The 18,158-nt window shown below is 44.0% G+C and overlaps 1 protein-coding gene across 1 annotated transcript; it reads right to left on the minus strand.

Annotated features, from left to right (window-relative positions):
* Positions 1–187: 187 nt before the first annotated feature.
* LCT (lactase) lies at positions 188–17,158 on the minus strand. Its single transcript, XM_048310235.1, has 17 exons — positions 16,507–17,158; positions 15,583–15,662; positions 14,268–14,351; positions 13,498–13,600; positions 12,687–12,762; positions 11,234–11,978; positions 10,204–10,849; positions 7,320–8,879; positions 6,718–6,986; positions 6,281–6,571; positions 5,233–5,431; positions 4,364–4,566; positions 3,881–3,990; positions 3,214–3,348; positions 2,190–2,413; positions 1,061–1,297; positions 188–402 (listed from the first exon to the last, which is right to left on the minus strand). The coding sequence occupies exons 1-17, from the start codon at positions 17,156–17,158 to the stop codon at positions 191–193; spliced, it is 5,826 nt and encodes a 1,941-aa protein (XP_048166192.1). The 3' UTR covers positions 188–190.
* Positions 17,159–18,158: the final 1,000 nt, after the last annotated feature.

Raw genomic sequence — 18,158 nt, forward strand, 5'->3', positions numbered from 1 at the left:
CAAAAGAGACAGTTAACATAGAAAAATAATTTTCCTCCCCCTTTTTAAATTGGAAAGCAAACAACAAAATGCTGGGGAGCCATCTCTGAGGCAAGATAGCTGCAATACTGCAAGCACTGGTTTCCTGGTGGTATAGACCTTTTTTTTTAAGAAAAAACAAACCAAACAAACATTTTATCAGGTGGAAATGTTACATTTTATTACTAAGTTCCATATGTGATTGTTTATGGGATCTTTTGGATGATTTTCCATATTTGTATGCAAAAAGAGCGAAGCCCAATGCTCCAACTGCAGAAAGAGCAAAAAGCACATAGAGTGCTATTTCTGCATTCTGGGATGTCAATTCCAATCCCAAAAAGCTCACGCTGTCAGCTGCTCCCGGAGTGGGCTCTGTTGGTGTCACTGAACAGGAAAACAATGAGAAAGTGTTAGGACAGAGCCTGGGGGACCTGTTCCATGCAGGTGTGGGCACTGCTGCTTCCTGCCTCCACCAGGCTTTCAGCAGTGCTGTCCAGTATTCTGGCAGGGGCCGTAATTCTGGGGAATCAGGGGTTGAACCAATTTCAGCTCAGAGTAAATGCACAGCTGAGGCTGATAGTGTAATTCCTGGTAGTACAGGTGAGTATTCTCATTCCCAAACCCCCACACTAACACTGGTGGCTGTTCATTGTACTGCTCCAGTTGAGAAGACACAAATCACAAAAGAATCGGTATTTCCAAAGCCTTACCCAAAACAAGGATTTGTATAAAGCATTCAAAACTTTTTCTAAACAATCTTGTGGGAGTATTGAATGTGTGCAGTTTGGAAAGCATCTTGGGCAGTTCTGTTAGAGAAAAGTCTAATGGAATAGCTTTTGCTACATTTTGGAGACCGGCGTGTTAAGGTGCTCTTGCACAAGATTGTGTTGTTGGTCTGGTGTTGCATAGGGAAGTGACATTGATTGGAGTCCTTAAAAATAATATTGCAGAAAATGGTGGTGTCTCTAAAGACCTTAAGATTATGGAACTCTTTTAGGATCAGATGCGAACACAAAAGCATCATTTCTGCTGCGTCACTTACCTTCTGGCTCCTGTTCCAGACAGGGATGTGGGCCTGTTGCTGGGTCTGGAAACCCATTGCAGTTTATGATCTGTGAGTAATACTTGGCTGAGGCCTTGGGGCGCCGTGGCAAGGCAGGGTCTGAGAAATTTACGTGGTAGAGCCCAAACTTTTCCTGATACCCCACTGCCCACTCGAAGTTATCCATCAGTGTCCACGCAGTGTAGCCCCGTAAGTCGACACCGTCGAGTGCAACGGCTGCAGGCAGAGAAGAGAGAAGAGAGAGCAGATTGGTGGTCACCCCTCAGCCAGCCAGGGCAGGAAGGTGCTCCAGCACATCCACACTTAGCCCCCAGTGAGGTTATTGCCACTTTAGCCTCATTGGTTTTGTTCTCCCTATTCCCATCTCTTTCCTGTGTTGACTTGGCTCAGCGGCTTTGAGGTAGCTCAGCTGCCAAGTTACAGCCAACAAGCAGCCAGGGTAGTTCACTCAGTGCCCAGGAGTGGGCGCTGCTTTTCTCTGCTTCAAAAATCAAAGTTTTTGTTCAAGAAACAAAGGTTTAGGAACAGAGAAGAAAAGCCATCAAAATGCAACCATTGCTTAAACTACTGTATGTGGGGCCTTGCTGCTACAAGGCAGTAAATGAGCACTTCCTGAACACCTGGCTGGCAGTTCCCAGTATGTCAGAAAAGCAAACTGAAAAAGCCCTTTCCTGAAGTTGTTTGACCACTGCTGTAACTGAAACCAGTTTGGGGGTTGGGTTTTTACGGTTTTTTAACAAAGATGCAGTTTTTAGACACAGCAGTAGTCAGACTAGAAGCTAAAATAGGAGTTTATCAGGTAGTAGTACCTTGTCTCACCAGGTGCAGCAAATCAAAGAACCTGCAGGTTACCCCACTAAACCCACAGTTTGTTCTTCCTTTAGATCATCTTTCCTGGCACAGTTGTGACTATCCATGGGGCAGTTTTTGGTAAACCCAAAGGCTGTTGGTAGTGGATTCGGTAAGCCCATGTGACTGTGTAACTTGCAAGTGTGATGGCAGTGGCCTTTCAGCTCTTCAAAACTTGCTTTACACACATCAGTCTTATGGCAAAGCCACTGCTGCTCTCTAGAGCTTTGGTTGACCAGATGTCAATAATCACTCTTACCTTTCAGTGCCTCATTAATGTAGGTCCGATAGTAATGCATTCTCCAAGTGTCATTGAATTGAAAGGCTCCCCTTTCCGAGACCCCATTTTCGGTCACATAAATGGGAGGGTTGTTGTACTCTTCCTTTATCCACCTGAGGATCTTCCTGAATCCAAAGGGTGTCACCTTCAGCCAGATGGAACCAGAGTTCAGCCAGCTGCGGTCGGTCACTGTGGCTGTGCCCCTGTGGAGAAGGACACTGCTCAGGGCCAGTCCCATGTGCCAGGCACCTCCATGCCCAGGGCTGAGGTGCTGCTGGTGCTCACAAGCCTGAAAACCACTTCTCATGCTTTGCTTTACAGTTATACGCTGTGTAAATCAGCTGTGGCTGAGGATGTGCTGTTGGTTCCAAACCTTTGTATGCTACAACACCATTTCTACTTTTCAAGACATAATAGAGTGCTTGAGCACACAAAATTGCCCTTTACACCTATGTGCAGGAATGAAAGACAACCCACTGTCCTAAAGGGCTAAACATTAGATAATTTCACCTCTGTGTGGTCCCACCATTACCTGAATTGTCATTAGAAACACTAGTAAACGCCTACTGTTTATCTTTTGAAGCTGGGGAAAGAAATTAGTATATAAATTTAAAATCTTGACTTAGGCATACTTAACCATGAAGTGATTTAGGGTTTGAACTTACATTTATCCAGTGCAGTGGGGGACCTAAATCTGTTAAACAGCAAATGGATCAATATCCATAAACCAGGATAACACAGTTCAAACTGCAGACTGGGGGCAGGAAATATGATAAATATTGTTTATCATCTCATGTCTGTAAAAAAAAAGGGCTATTGCTGGACTTTTGTGAAAATAAAAGCACCACAGGTACTGTTTGGATATATTTTTCCTGGTATTGGTTATAACAGCTTAAAACACCTATCTCAGAGCTTTATTTGCTATAAATTTTATACTTGTCAGTTGACCCAGGCTCCAGGTGTGCAGATTTTACTTGACCAATAATTTACATTCATCTCTTACCTATCAGAGTCATATGATATAACACCCTTAGGATAGTTTAGGTTGTATGTTAAAACTGTGGTATAATGATTTAGACCAAAGTAGTCATATGTGCCTTTAATTCTTTGTTTTTCACTCTCAGTAAATTCTGGAAGTCTGCAAGAGAAAACAGAGAATACACTTTGCACACACTCCATGGGTACTGCTGGGATCCCTGGTACCAGCACCACAAGCACAAGGAGAGAAAGTGGGAACTGGGAATGGAAAATTAGAATGTAATTGAGAGGGACCAATGAGTTTACTACATAGTTTTAAGAAAAGTTAAACAAATTTACCACAGGCATCAGGTAAAGTACTGTGTCTAATGCAGGGCAGTTACTGTGTCACTGAGCTGACAATTTATTACCCCAAAGATACATTACATTAGTAAATTTAGTTTGCAAAAGAGGTAAAGACAGGGAATAGGCAAAGCCCCCCTGCCTAGATTGGAATGAAGTGATTTTTAAGGTTCCAACACAAACCATTCTGTGGTTCTATGAAAATGTACACTAGAATTTTTCTGTGAGGATATAATAAGCTTTTGTACAGTAACATTGGAATAGAATCATTGAAATGTATCATTTCTATAAGAAAAGCAGGTTTCAGCACAGTTAGTGAAACAAAAGCAGGTGTGTGCCTGGGCTCTTACCGGGACTTGCTCAGGCCCTGAGCCAGACTTCGTTCCCGAATCCTTCTTTTCATCACTTCATTATAATCACCATTTTTGAAAATGGGATGAGCAAACCACCCTAGAAAAAACTAAACCAGGAAATAAGGGAGGATAAATCATATATCAAAACATGGGATTTAGCCATTCCTCTGTCATGTGCTGCTTTATAGGTGATACCTGAATTTATAACGAACAGGCACACGGAGATACCCAAGGATGGATGCCAATATAACAGGAGTAAATTTAATAAGCTTTTGTCACTGCAACCATATTTTGTCTCATTTCTGTTGCATTCTTGATCAGCCCTCATAAGAGGCTACATACATTTCCATGCAGTGATGCCTCTGCCTCATCCTTTTATTTCAATGAGATGCTGACCTAGGCTCTGGGCACATCCAGCACCTGGAGAGGGGGTGTGACCAGGAGCAGCAGGGAGAGAGCTATGACCAGGGGTCTCTGTACCTGCAAGAATCGTCTGGCAGCTTCCACATCCTCCTGGTTGTGCGGGTTGCGTGGTTCTGCCCAGTCAGAGTTGATGGTGATGGAGATGAGCCCTCCCTGCTTGGCCCGGTAGGTCTCGTTGTAGAGGTGCCAGACCTCTGCATGTGCCTTGATCAGGTTGTGTCCCACCACGTAGGGAGCGCGCCCTGGCCGAACGGAGATGCCTGCAGGGACAGGGACAGCACAGGCAGTGGACAGCACTTCCCAGCCCTCTCATGGCTGCCTCCCAGGTTAACACAACCTCGGGGCACCCAGAACTGCCCCTGGTAAAGGAATGAACATGCAACACCTGGTGCCCCGAGCCCAGCCCTGGGCTGGGATCAGTGCTTGGCACAGGCAGCTGAAGGAGCAGCTGCCATGGGAAGGCTGTGCAAGGAGGACCCTGCATCGCCCCCTCCTCCCTCAGGAGCGGGACATGGGCTGCCAGTCCTGGCAACAGGCTGCTGCTGCCACTATGGAGAGCAGAAAGCTGTGTGTTCAGGTTAGCTCACATCCCCTGCTCTTGGTTCTACCCTGCTGCTAAGCTGTGTCCTCCTCCAGCCCTAACTCTTCTCCACAGTCCCCAGAGGTGTTTTGGAAATGAGGTCTACTCTGGGCAACAAGTGTAATCTAGAGGCTGCAGAGGAGGGGTGGAGTAGAAGAGTGGAAGAAGGAGGATGGGTCTTGGAGGTGACAGGCAGAGAGAAAGGACCACAGCAATCCAATCTGTCCACACCACACCGTCTTCCTTGTTCTACCTTTGCAAGCCCCAAGCAGCTTCTCTGCTGCAGCATAAAACAATTGTGCTGACAGTGCTGTGAAGGCTGTGAGGTTGTGCCCAGCAGTCTTACCTGGAGCAGCTGTGCCAACACCATAGCCAAGATATGCAGTGTTGTAGGGTTCATTGAGGGTTATCCAAAATTTCACTTTATCTCCCAGCCTCTGGAAAAGGACCTCAGCATATTCCTTAAACCTCTGAACTATAGTATCATTCTCCCACCCACCGACGTCCTGCAGCGCCTGTGGGAGGTCCCAGTGATAAAGAGTTACCTGTGTGGAAAGACAGCAGGACAAGGGACTCCACCAGTCATTCTTGCAGTAACTCAGACTCATTCATGAACACAAATAAACTGTGCTTTGATCTACAGTTACCTGTTCCTAACGTAGTTTGATGTTGTAGCAATCACTCATGCACTCAGTAAAATACCTTTTTGCCAGTTTCTTTAGGGACTGCCTAATGAAGATGGAACCTTTTACCAAAAACCACCTTGTGACAGCAAGAACTCATCAGTCAAGGACTGCTGCACCTGCACTGATTCTCAGGTGCAATACAATCCACTAGAACACCTGTCTGGGCTGGTGCAGAGGTATGAGGACAGCTCATAGTCACTCAACAGTGCTAGAAGAGCTGATTGATGCAGGGGTGAGGTCACCATCCATTGTATGTGACAAACAACACCGACCAGTGGAGCTTCCTGACTCCCAGGAAAAGAACAAAGTTACATCCATCTCTAAGAAAGGCAAGAAGGAAGATCCTGGGAACTATGTTAGTCAGTCTCACCTCAGTGTCTGGAAAGAACCCTGCATAGGTTCCTGTGGAATCTATTTCCAAGCACATGAGGGATGAGAAGGCAATTGGAAACAGCCAACAATAAGGTTACTGTGGTCTTTCTGGGGAGTAATTTCAACATATCCCTACATTCCAAGTTCCTTTTGCTTATTCAATAACCCATGTTTCTTCACAAAATGAAATGAAAAACCATGAAAAACAATTTCTGTGTGGAGAAGGGTATGGACAGAAACACACATGTTGCTCTGAGGAAACACACATGTTACTCCGAGCATCAGATTTGGGGTTTACTGTTTTTTAGTTACCTGAAAGTTACTGGGTTTAGTTACCTGAGGCATAATGTTGGCTGCCAGAAGGGCATCGATCAGCCTTTCATAGTAGTTCAGTCCCATTTCATTGATGTATCTGGTGGTCCCATCTGGGAGGACACGGGACCAGGAGATTGAAAAACGATAGTGAGACACCTTGAGGCTTTTCAGCATTTCCACATCCTCCTCAATCTTGTGGTAGCTGTCACAAGCTACATCTCCAGTTGCATCATTGCCAATTCTCAAGGGAGTGTGGGAATATTTGTCCCAAATGCTAAGTCCTTTCCCATCTGCTCTCCATCCTCCTTCAATCTGTAATTGAAAATGGGGGAGATATTGTTAGCAAACCCAAATTTATGTCTTGGCCTAGCAAAGAATTCAGCCTGTTATTCTTTGTGGTGCCACACAATGAGTTAACTCTCCACAGATACTTCAGGAGCCCATATCAGTTTCCTGACCTGGTAAGCTGCAGTTGCTACGCTCCACCAGAAGTTGTCTGGAAACTCTCCATACAAAAATTCCTCTTCCTTGGGCAGTGGGATGCCGTTATTGCGGATGATTTCTGCATAGTACACAGCAGAGCGCTTTGGCGTTCTTGGCCTGTTGGGGTTGTCAAAATCAATCTGGTGCAATCCAAATTTTGGATCATAACCATCCACCCATTCAAAGTTATCCATCAGAGACCAAACATTGTATCCTTTCAGATTAACACCATCTACCTTGTAAGCTGAAAGACCAGAAAATAAATGGAGGAGCATCAGTGGCATAATCACACTTTAAATGAATCCTACAGAATTCACACACAAGCACATACAGGCTCCTAGTTACATACAGGTGGCACTGGTCAACTAAGATCATTAAGAGTATCTTCTTGTTGGAGGAAACAAAGCACAACCATGCAAAGGAGATAATAAAAACAAGCACTATGCTTATATTGTGTTCAGACTATTTAAAAACTGATATCAATCGCTTTTAAAAAGTACTCTTCAAAGAACTAAAATAACCAGAAATCTAGAGAGGAGACACACAACACCAACAGAACAAAAGAAAATTCTGGTACCTTTTAAAGCTTCATCAATGTATGTTTTGTAGTAAAATATCCTGGCATTGTCATTAACATCCGATTTGGTCTTTACCCCCACTCCATTCTCAATGATATATATTGGGGGGTTTCCATATTCCTCTTTGATCCAGTTCAGTAGCCTCCTCAGACCCCAGGCCACAGCCCGATGGTCACTGAGAGCTGAGGAAGGCCAGGAGCTGTCAACTGTTTTTGAAAGCTCCTGGTCATACTCGTAAGAGAAGGGCTTCAGACGTGTTGTTGAATGGGTTACAATTTTGGAGGAGTATGTGTTGAAGCAAAAGACATCTGCTGTGCCCCGGATGTATTCACGCTCCTCCTCGGTGAAAACCGGCAGGCGCGACGACGGCAGGTTCTGGAGCTCACTCCTGTTCCCAACTTTCCACTTCATGACCTCGGGGTAGTCCCCATTTTTGAAAATTGGGTGTGTGAACCAACCCACCAAAAACTGCAGGTACCTGTCAGCAGCTTCAATGTCCCTGGGGTCGCTTGGTGTCTTCGGCTCAGCCCAGCTAATGAAGGGGCACAGGGCAATGACCCCTGCCTGACTTGCTCTGTATTTGTCATCGTAGGTGTGGTAGGCCCTGGCATGAGCTTTCAGTAAGATGTGGGCAACCCTGTAGGGAGCACTGCCAGGGTCCTTGACACTGGGTGGGAATGTCCCGAGGCCATAGCCCAGCCAGGCAATGATGTTGGGTTCATTGAACGTAATCCAGAACTTCACCCTGTCCCCAAAGGTCCGGAAACAGAAGTCAGCAAAGCTGTCAAACAGGTCAATCAGCTCATCACTCTCCCAGCCACCAATGTCCTGAAGAGCTTGTGGCAGGTCCCAGTGGTAGAGAGTGACAATTGGAGTGATGTTGTTTGCAACCAGTCCATCAATGAGACGGTTGTAGTAGTCAACTCCGTGGCTGTTGATTGAGTTGTTCCTTCCAGTGGGGAAAATTCGAGGCCAGGACAGGGAAAAACGGTAATTCTTTACCCCTAAGGCTCTCAGCAGGTAAATATCTTCCTCCACCTTGTTGTAGCTATCACAAGCTATATCTCCAGTATCATTATTGTTTATATTCCCTGGGACATGGGTGAAGTTATCCCAAATGCTGGGTCCTTTGCCATCGGCATCCCAACCTCCCTCTATCTGGTAGGCAGAGGAAGACACACCCCATGTAAAATCCTCTGGGAATGTCCCATAAAAGTACATGTCTCTTTCATGAGCAGTCTGGGATGAAAACTTCTGCCAGACAACCTTTGCTTTGGAGGGAACTTCTGATGCTGGTAAATTAGGCAGCTTTGATGGCACAGGTCGGTCAAACACCACTGGTGCAGAAGATCTGCCCAAGGCTTTGGATGGAAAACCATTCTTTTCAATAACACTGGAATAGAAGTAAGCAGATGCCTTGGGAGTCCTTGGTCTGTTGCTATCTTCAAAGTTCACGTGATGCAGCCCAAATTTTAGGCTGTATCCCACTGGGCCCTCAAAGCCATCAAGCAGGGATCGAGCAATGTAGGACCGAACATCAACAGCATCCAGCTTCACCGCTGCCACAGAAACAACGAGACACTGTAATTACCCACCTGAACATTTCCTGAACACAGCTCAGCACAACAGAAGCAGCACAGCCAAGGATATGTATGACAAGCCAAGCACTTACAAACGGTTTTAAAGGCTAGAAAAACCTCCCAAACAATTAAGAATATCTGGCAGAAAAAGCAGTCAGCACAGTAATAGGAGCTGGTGATATGCTTAGTGATAGAAATGTGTGAGAAAAGAAGTATTACTCAAGAGGTATCTGAGTACAGGACACTTGTGCCACTGGTATCCCTTCCCTGTGTTCTTGTTTTCAAGCAGATTTCATCAATTTAGATGTATGGTGCACTTTTAGATTTAACACTGTAATTGAAGTGAAACATTGCAGGTATTTAGAGCTTGTCTATATTCCCTGAGCACAGGAGAGCTTCTTTTAGCAGAACAGTGTACCCAATACCAGCAGAGGCAAGTCCAGCATCCCTCCTCACATTGCCTACAAAAAAACGCACGAAATCTCTCTCATTCAAAAAAAGTTCACTCCTATGTGCAGTCCATCCTCTTTACTTCTGATGAGACATAACAGCAATGCTAAATTGTGTTTTCTGTAGCTCTTTCAACACTTCTAGCAGTATGTTGAGATCTACATCAAGAAGATCAAATGCTGATCTTCAGTACACACTGATCACCAACATATTTAATGCATCATATTTAATGTTTTCCCGACAGTATTGTTTAGTCTATCTAGAGAGCATCAGTCAAATCTCTATTTGAAATCTCAGCTCTCTATGCTTGTCCAGAACTTGCCACTAACACTATTTTTATGTCAAACAATACACATCTTGCAAAGATACAAGCGTAACTTGAACATTCTACAAGCATAACTTAAACATTCTCAAAATGATTGAGGTAGAAATTTTATGGAGATATTTTCAGTCTGAAGTGCTTGCTGCCAGTTAGATCCGATTAATCGGTAGAGGCAGTTCAGCCCCAATTTATGAGATGTCTTCATGCAAGAGCCTGCAGGCCAATCATCTCCAGGGGAGCAGGAGTATATAAAAAACCAGTGTTCTCACAGAGGGACTGACCTTAGGGTCCAGGCTACATTAATCCATAAATATGAAAAATGCATTCCAACATCTAAAGAGAATGGAGAGTTCCGTATCTGGACACCAGAGAGGCTTAAGTATATAAAGTCACACTCATTACCTACACAACAGGCAGCTGACATCACATCACTGTGCAAGTGGTGACGTTTTAAAGTTAACCACCATGGAAGGGCTAGAATAACTACTTGCCATGATTAAAAAAAAATAAAATAATTTGATTTCTCCATACCCTTCAGGGCCTCATCGATGTACTGGCGGAAATAATCCACTCGCAGGGTGTCGTTGAGAAGATCCCCGGTGTCTCCTGTCGGCACACCACTCCCTGCTATGTATATTGGGATCTTTGACCCGGTGTATTCCTGGGATACGAACTTCAGCAGCCTTCTTAATCCCCAAGGGACCACATGGATCCAAGAAGAGGCAGCCTGTGGCCAGGAAGGATCTACATGCAAGGAGAAGTTCCCAATGCTCTCATAGCCTGGTGTGCACATCCCATTAGCCCCGGCACTGACCAGGCGGGAAGTGTAATGGGAAAGGCCAAAGAAATCTGCAGTCCCTTTCACCCAGGACTTCTCCTCCTCCGTAAACACAGGCAGCTGTGCGACTGTTGTGGAGCACTGCTGGTTCACTTCCTGGATCTGAGCCTTCAGCATATCTGGGTAATCACCATTAACAAATATGGGGTGAGCAAACCAGCCAAGCATGAACTGCAGGTACCTCTCAGATGCCCTCACATCCTCGGAGCTGGTTGGAGTCTTGGGTTCAGCCCAGTCCGAGTTCAGCACCAGCCCCACCTTTCCCAGTTGCTGAGAACGGTATTTGCTGTTATACAGGTGCCAGACCTTGGCATGAGCCTTGAGAATTGTGTGAGCAACCTGGGAGCAGAAAGCAGAGGAAAATGTGTCAGACTGCATTGCATAGAAACTCTTAAGCATTGGGTTTATTGCCACGTGAAAATGTCCTCTCCATCCAAAAGAAAACACCTTGACAAAACAATGATAGACAAGGAGTGTAGGAAGTTTTGGAATAAGCAAAAGAATCTAACTATCCATCAACACCAGCTTTCAGAATAGAAAAATGAAGTAATAACACCTAGCCTCTGTTAACTAACCCATTTTTAACAAGTATCGTAGATCCAACAACCACATTGTTGTCTCAGAGACCACTTTAGGCTTGAACATAGTTAAAGCACAGAACCATCAGAGGAAAACAACCCACCAAGAGTAGCTGCAGGATCCCAATTATTCCTGTGCCCCTACCTTGTAAGATGCTGCTCCCGGGTCAGTGATTCCTGGAGGATGCTCTCCAGTGCCATAGCCAGCGTAGCTGATAACCCAGGGCTCATGGAATGTAATCCAGAGCTTGACCCGATCCCCGAACGTGGAAAAGCAGAAGTCTGCGTAGCTCACAAAAGCATCTATGATACTTTCATTCTGCCAGCCACCAAGAGCCTGCAGAGCTTGGGGCAGGTCCCAGTGGAAGAGAGTCACCATGGGCTCAATGTTAGAGTCTAACAACTGGTCAATTAATCGGCTGTAATAATCAACACCCTTGGAATTGATGGTCTCGTTGGTGCCAGCAGGGAAAATTCTAGACCAGGATAAAGAAAATTTGTACAGCTGGGGGTGAAGACCCCTAAGCAGGTAAATGTCATAGCTGGTTTTATAGTAGCTGTCACATGCCACGTCTGCTGTTTGGTTCATGTGGACATGGCCCCCATGCCCAAACTGATCCCAGATGCTTTCTCCTTTCCCATCCTCTGCCCAAGCTCCTTCGATGTTAAAGGCACCTGTGGATATGCCCCAGAGGAAACCACGTGGGAAAACATCTTGCAGGAAAGAATCCCTCTCCGATTCAGACTGTTCAGCAAACATTTCCCAGACTGTTTGATAGGAGGACCGAGGGGCAAGAACAGCATCTAGATTTTCCTGCAAAGTATTTGTTTCGCTGGAAATAGAATAAATAGAAGTTAAAATCTCCAAGGTAGATGCATGTGCCATAGAACTTGCAAACATGGAGTATAAAGGAATCATGTGGTTCCCATTCAGGTCACATTAGTCACCTATAGCTCCTTTGACATCTGATCAATCCAACCCTGCTGTCTCCCAGCTGGGACACGAAGGTGGAGGGCAGTGGTGTAACCGCAGAACAGCTCTTTGCACAGAGAGTCTCATAATTTATTAGTTAGGCCAGAGGTGCCAACAAAATCCTTGCAGTGAGCAGCAATTTCCCTTGCTACAACTGCTTCATGAGTTTCCATAGGATAAGCTAAAACTAGTCAATCCTGCTACTGTAATCCTTAGCATCTCCCTGCACAATGAGATCTCCCACGTTTCCATAAGCTCAGTTGGCTTCTCCCCTAGGAAATTCTCTATTGGATTTGTTTATTTATAACCACTTTGCTCTTGAAAAAAGCAGAAGGCTTGAAATATGTACTTGTAATTATTGGCTTGAAGGTGCAATTTGGGTAACCAAGGATGAGAGAGTAGAGAGGATTACATTATAGGATTAGTAGCAGGATAGAGGATTGCAAGTAATTGGAAGAGACTGGCTCAGCAGAAAGACAGCCCTTTGCAGCCCCTTCAGCAACTAACAGCAGACTTTACCACTAAAATGTCTTGTCTCTCCCTGCACATAGGTTTCTAGAGGATGCTGTTTATTACTGTACATTTTTGTAGTGTTATATAGTATTACGGTATTTGATTGTAGTACCTCAAAACCTCAGAGAAGTAGTCCAAGAAATCATTAACATCACACCCAACCATACGTGCTTCTTCTTTATTAATAGCTGAAAACAAACAAATGGTAAGTGAGGGGTGTAGTCATAACTTAGATGTCATGGACTGCATGACCCTGTTTGTGCAATTACACCTTGAGAAACAAGGTGCACTTCATAACTAATAGCTATTTTTCTCAGGTCAAATGTATTGAGTTTTTAATTAAACTTAAAAATGCATATTAAAAAATAATCACAGCATCATAGAATCACTTAGGTTGGAAAATACCTCTAAGATCATCAAGTCCAACTGATAACCCAGCACTGCCAAACAACACTAAACCATGTCCCTAAGTGCCACATCTATGTTTCTTTTAAAGCCCTATGGGGATGGTGACTCCAGAATTGCCAACCATGCCAATCCAACACTAAACCATGTCCCCAAGTGACACATCTGCATGTGTTTTAAGTTCCTACAGGGGATGGTGACTCCCCCACTTTCCTGGGCAGCCTGTAACAGTGCTTGACAACCCTTTCAGTGAAGAAATTTTTCCTAATATCCAACCTAAACCTCTCCCACTGCAACTTGAGGCTGATGAAAATGACAAAAAGATTTGGGGAAGATTTCCTGCTTCTGCTCCCTCAACGTTCACCATCCACCCTTAATTTTCCAATAAGGCTATAAAAAACCATAAAGTTATTTTATCTAATAGCAGCAGCCTAGATTGGATGATTTGGAATTTCCGCCATAAGTTATCATGCAGATTTTAAATAAAAAACTCTCCTCCTTCTTGAAACATCACTCACCTGTGACAATGGCAGCTGCTGGTATGAAAGGATTCTCTTCCACGGAAGCACAATCAAGGACCTTTAGACTAAAAACCAAGATGTCTTTGTCCTTCCAGACACTCTGCAAAACCAGAAATCAGGGAGCAGTATGAAGAGAAGCATCAGCCATCTAGTAAAACCACGTTCTTGGCATTTTTTGCATTTTACATGGGCAGCTCCTTATCCTGCTACCCAGATGCTGGAAGACTCTGTGCTTATGGATTTTAAGAATGCAAAAAACTATCAGAGGTTAATTTATGTAATAATAGGTACCAGCCTACAGCATCACTGATGTTGGTGCTGCCATGAGATCTAATCCGTTAATAAACTCACCCTCAGCAACATTTCTAGCACTGCCTCTGCTGATGAGGAATGTGAAGTTTGGTAGCACCGTTGTAGAGCCCATGCTAGAGTTTAATATCTTTCAGTGTACAGGTATTGGCCTAACAGCTTATCAAACACTTAGCATGCGAGAGAGAAGGTTTTTCAGTCCTGGACAAAAGAATTCTGCCATTCCAGTTGTTAATGCAGCAATAATAAGCATTGACCAAGATAATCCTTTCCAGCACTTTCCATCAACTGTTTTTAAGTCAGAGTAACAACAGAGAAATGAGCACTTTGCAGCTGCTTCCTAGTGTAGCTCACAGAAAGTCAGAACTGTTTAGACATGCATCACAGCACATGAAATTCTGCTCCTATTTATGTCCTGTTGTTTGCTGCTATAATTCTAATGCTGTGCATAACATTACCTGGAATTCACTCAATTTCTTGTAGAAATCTGTTTCATTTCCACAATGGTACTGAAGGCTAAGAGACACAAAGTCTACTGAATCCTGGAAACAAGAAAAAGAAAAGAATCATGCTGGAGGAAAATGGGGTTTTTTTTGAAGTACTACATTAAAAATACATAAAACTGTGTAAGGTTTGATAAAGACATATTTCGGGAGTAAGAAGCCATACAGCTGCATGGGAGCCCTGGACAATATAATGAGCCCAAACTGGATACTGTATGGGAAGATGTGTTTTGCGTGTCTCTTACTAAAAAAAGAAGAAGTTAAACTAAATTAAATTCTATTTTATGAATTTAATATTAATGATTTACAGTTAATTTCTTAATTAGTAAGATTATGTTTATGATTAATCAGAGAAACCTTTTAAACTGTGTGGTTCAGGTAGGCTTTATCAATAACCCTTGGTTGAAAGTCCACTTCAGAAATCTTTAATCATTCCATATCACGAGGGTTTTCCCACTAGAAGTCAACAACCTTAAAGGAACAGACTGCATTCTCTTATTAAACCAGCTGATGAAGTTGGAAGAAAACTGATAAGATTTCAGTTTGTTTTTCAGTCCAAGGTTCTCTTCTAGTTTCATCAGCTCATCTAAAACAACTTCTTTGCTCTCTCTACAAACCACACCTTGCTTAAATCCTTGCAATGTCACACCTACAATGTTGCTTGACCTGGTTCTAAGGTTTGAAGGATTAAGCAAAAAACCCCACAGTGTCATCTGTGCACTGTATCCTACATCAACATCCTCTGGGTGAGGACAGCTATGAACAGGGAACTGGATCTTTAAGAAAGGATGTCATTGCCTTTGTAGAGATTATATTCTCCTCGTGTTGTGCCATCTCTGTGAAACTGCATCACTTTTAGCACAGCTCAGACTGGGATTTAACAAAATCAGCAGATGTTTTAAATAGCAGCTAATTAAGATAAAGTATTGATATATTTGGTGGTGCATTAAGTACACCTGCAAAGAAAATGGTAACAGGTACACTTTTTGGAGACGCCTTGTCATTTAGCAAGTATATTGCTAAAATTGTCAATTATGAGAACAAATTTGTCTCCATGTAGCTTAATCAGTGCCTACCAGCCAAGAAAGGATGCTGAAACAATTTTTAAATCAGCAAGTTTCACATAATCAGACTAATCCAATAATTAAAGCTTACCAAACTGTTCAACTGATCAACCTGCTAAAATCTTATTTAACTTGCAACAAGTCATTTGATCCCATACATCAAGGCAAATTTATATAATTTTGGAAATATTTCCTCAAGGTGTCACCTGAAGAGAAACTGAAAGCAATTCTGATGGAGTCATGTCTTGGACAGTGCTTATTTCCAAAGCAATGGACAGCTTTCCACCTTGAGAGAGAAAGAGGCAGTCTGCTAGTAACATATTAAGGACAAATAAAATTTCAGTTTACTGAAGTTATTTTAAAACCAGTTTTAAATTGTTGAAGCTGTGGAACATCAGACAGTGCTCCAGGTAGTTGATTTTAGAATACCCATTGTGGTTTCAATGGAGAGCTGAAGAAGGTAGAAATTCAAAGGCACCATTCAAATTTTCATGCCTTTGTGATGGTTCTACAGTTTTCAAATTTTTTAAATCCATTCTATACTGAATGCTTCTGAGATGCTGGGGTGGCAGGAACTTGGAGGGACAGGAGATGCAGGAGGGAAGATGGGCAACTTCCAAGGGCTATCACCAGATAGTGTGAACTGTACAACAAAGTATTCCTGACAAATGCAAGAATTAAAAATTTGGGAAAAGAAATGGTGACTCAGCCAGCTCTACTGGTTGTCTGTCTGGGACAGAACAATTCCAAGGCCAAAGAAGGCAGACCCAAGGTGACAGCTGCTCGGAAAATCCCAGGTACCCATCATGGAAGAGGTGAAATTCTGTTGCTCTGTGTAACACCAGTAGATTTGGGATTTAATTACTGTAAACCCCAGGATCTGCAACAAGGAAAGTCAAACAAAGGACATTGCAGACTTCCTCACAGTTATTATCGCATAGAAGACTTCTTGTGCCTTGTTTTTTCACACTTTCAGGTACATTTCAGAAAGGTTTTAGTCCTTCCTCTGCAGGTCAGAAAAAGGAACACAAAAATATCTACACAGAGACTGCATGTAGCAGTTGCCATTTAATTCCATCATGAAATATTTATGAGTCATATTGAAAAACCCCTCTCCCTGCTCTCCTTACCCACTGGTGAGATCATCTCATGGAGAGTAGTGTAAAATCCTTCATGAGCAGCAGCCACAGCCTGGACTTGTTCCTGGGGGTCATTGTAGGGCAGGCTTTGAAGGACCTCTGGCAGATCACTGAAGGAGAGCCATGCATCCACCAGGTCCCCAAAGGCATGGAAGCTGAACTCTGCATACTCCACAAAAAGCTTGTTAAAAGCCCTGCCATTCCTCCCGCTGGCCTGCGCGGCCACGGCGCCGGGCACTCGCCCCTGGTGCAGAACCAGCACGGCTCTGAGGCCTGCAGCAGCCAGGGCCTCCAGCAGCTGCCGGTAGCACCACACCTGGGCTCCATCCGCCTTCGTGGCGTTCCCCTCGGGAAGAAGGCGAGCCCACGGCAGGAGGACTTTGTAGTGCGTCACCCCGAGCTCACGGAGCGGGGAGAAGTACCGGGGCAGCTCGGAAGCCACAAGGTCTGGCTGGCACTGTGCTGCAGCCATGCCAGGGCCCTGCTGGTCCTTGGGCAGGACCTGGTCCTGCAGACCCAATCTCTCTGCCAGCTCACTGGGTAGAGGCCCAGCAATGGTGATAAAATTCCGAGCAAATTCCCCATCTATCCCAAGGCTGAGAGACGCCAAGAGAAAGATGACTGTCTTACAAATCAGGTCCATTTCTGAACCTGGCTTCAGAAACAGTTATTCCACACTACTTATACTCTAGCAGAAGTAATATTTAACTGAAATTGTCTGCTCCACAGATAAGGTTCCCTGAACTAGCTGACATGGGAATAACAGACCAGGACTTCCAATCAGTAGATAAACAGGCAAATGGATGAACACAAAAAACACTCTCACTCAGTTAGAGAAAGGTAACGTGAAAACATTTTCTGAGATGCTCACGTTTCCCTTTAGGCTTAAATATCAGTTGACATTTGCTAATATTGCCTTCCATTTAGAGGAAGATGAAATAAGGAGATAAACTTTCCTTCTCCTTTTGGCCTTTTTCAGCTTTAGAAGAATCCCAGCACAGCTCTGGGTGCAAAAAACAACCATAGCAGAGTTATCTGCATGGCTGGGGCTGGGTCCACGGCTTAGGGCATGGAGGGCAGCAGGAGGCACGTTTGCTCTCTAATTCCTGAGTGGATAAAGGAAATCTGAGATGTGGTACCTCACCCAGCTGGAAAAGTGACTCTTAGGTGAATTCAGGCAGCAGCAACAGTGAGCTTCCTCCTACCTAATAACATCCCAGGAATCTGAGTCTCATTTCTTTGCTTTCCAAAGCACTCCCTCCTTCAGCCCTGAAAACACTGCTCTCCTGGCTGGGTGGACACATTCAGGTGACCCACCTGAACTGCTGCAGGGCAGAGGTAACTCAGCTCTTCTACATTTCAATACAGCAAAACTGAAGAGCTGAGAACATTTTTAAATCAACTAAATACAAAATCCTACATACCTACAGTGAAATGGTGGGTCCATCTCAGAGTTCATTTCCTTTAATAACTAGAATTTTGTCTAAAGTGTACCTGGAATCATCTGGGCAAGTTCTTGCTGTCAAGCAATACTGATCTTTAAGTTACAGCAGAAGACATCTCTCAACATTTGCTGTTACTCAAACCTTATATAGAGATTGTAATTTGTGTACTTTGATGTTATTTCATTCCCAGATGATTTT

This window comes from Corvus hawaiiensis, chromosome 7, assembly GCF_020740725.1.
Source record: "Corvus hawaiiensis isolate bCorHaw1 chromosome 7, bCorHaw1.pri.cur, whole genome shotgun sequence".
Lineage (NCBI taxonomy): Eukaryota > Metazoa > Chordata > Aves > Passeriformes > Corvidae > Corvus > Corvus hawaiiensis.

Coding starts and splice junctions, on each gene's coding strand:
- LCT (XM_048310235.1), bottom strand. CDS start 17,158: ATGGACCTGATTTGTAAGACAGTCATCTTTCTCTTGGCGTCTCTCAGC. Junction 13,601..14,267: donor AGAAATTGAGTGAATTCCAG/GTAATGTTATGC, acceptor CTGGTTTTGCAG/AGTGTCTGGAAGGACAAAGA. Junction 3,349..3,880: donor CAGGGCCTGAGCAAGTCCCG/GTAAGAGCCCAG, acceptor TTTCTCTTGCAG/ACTTCCAGAATTTACTGAGA.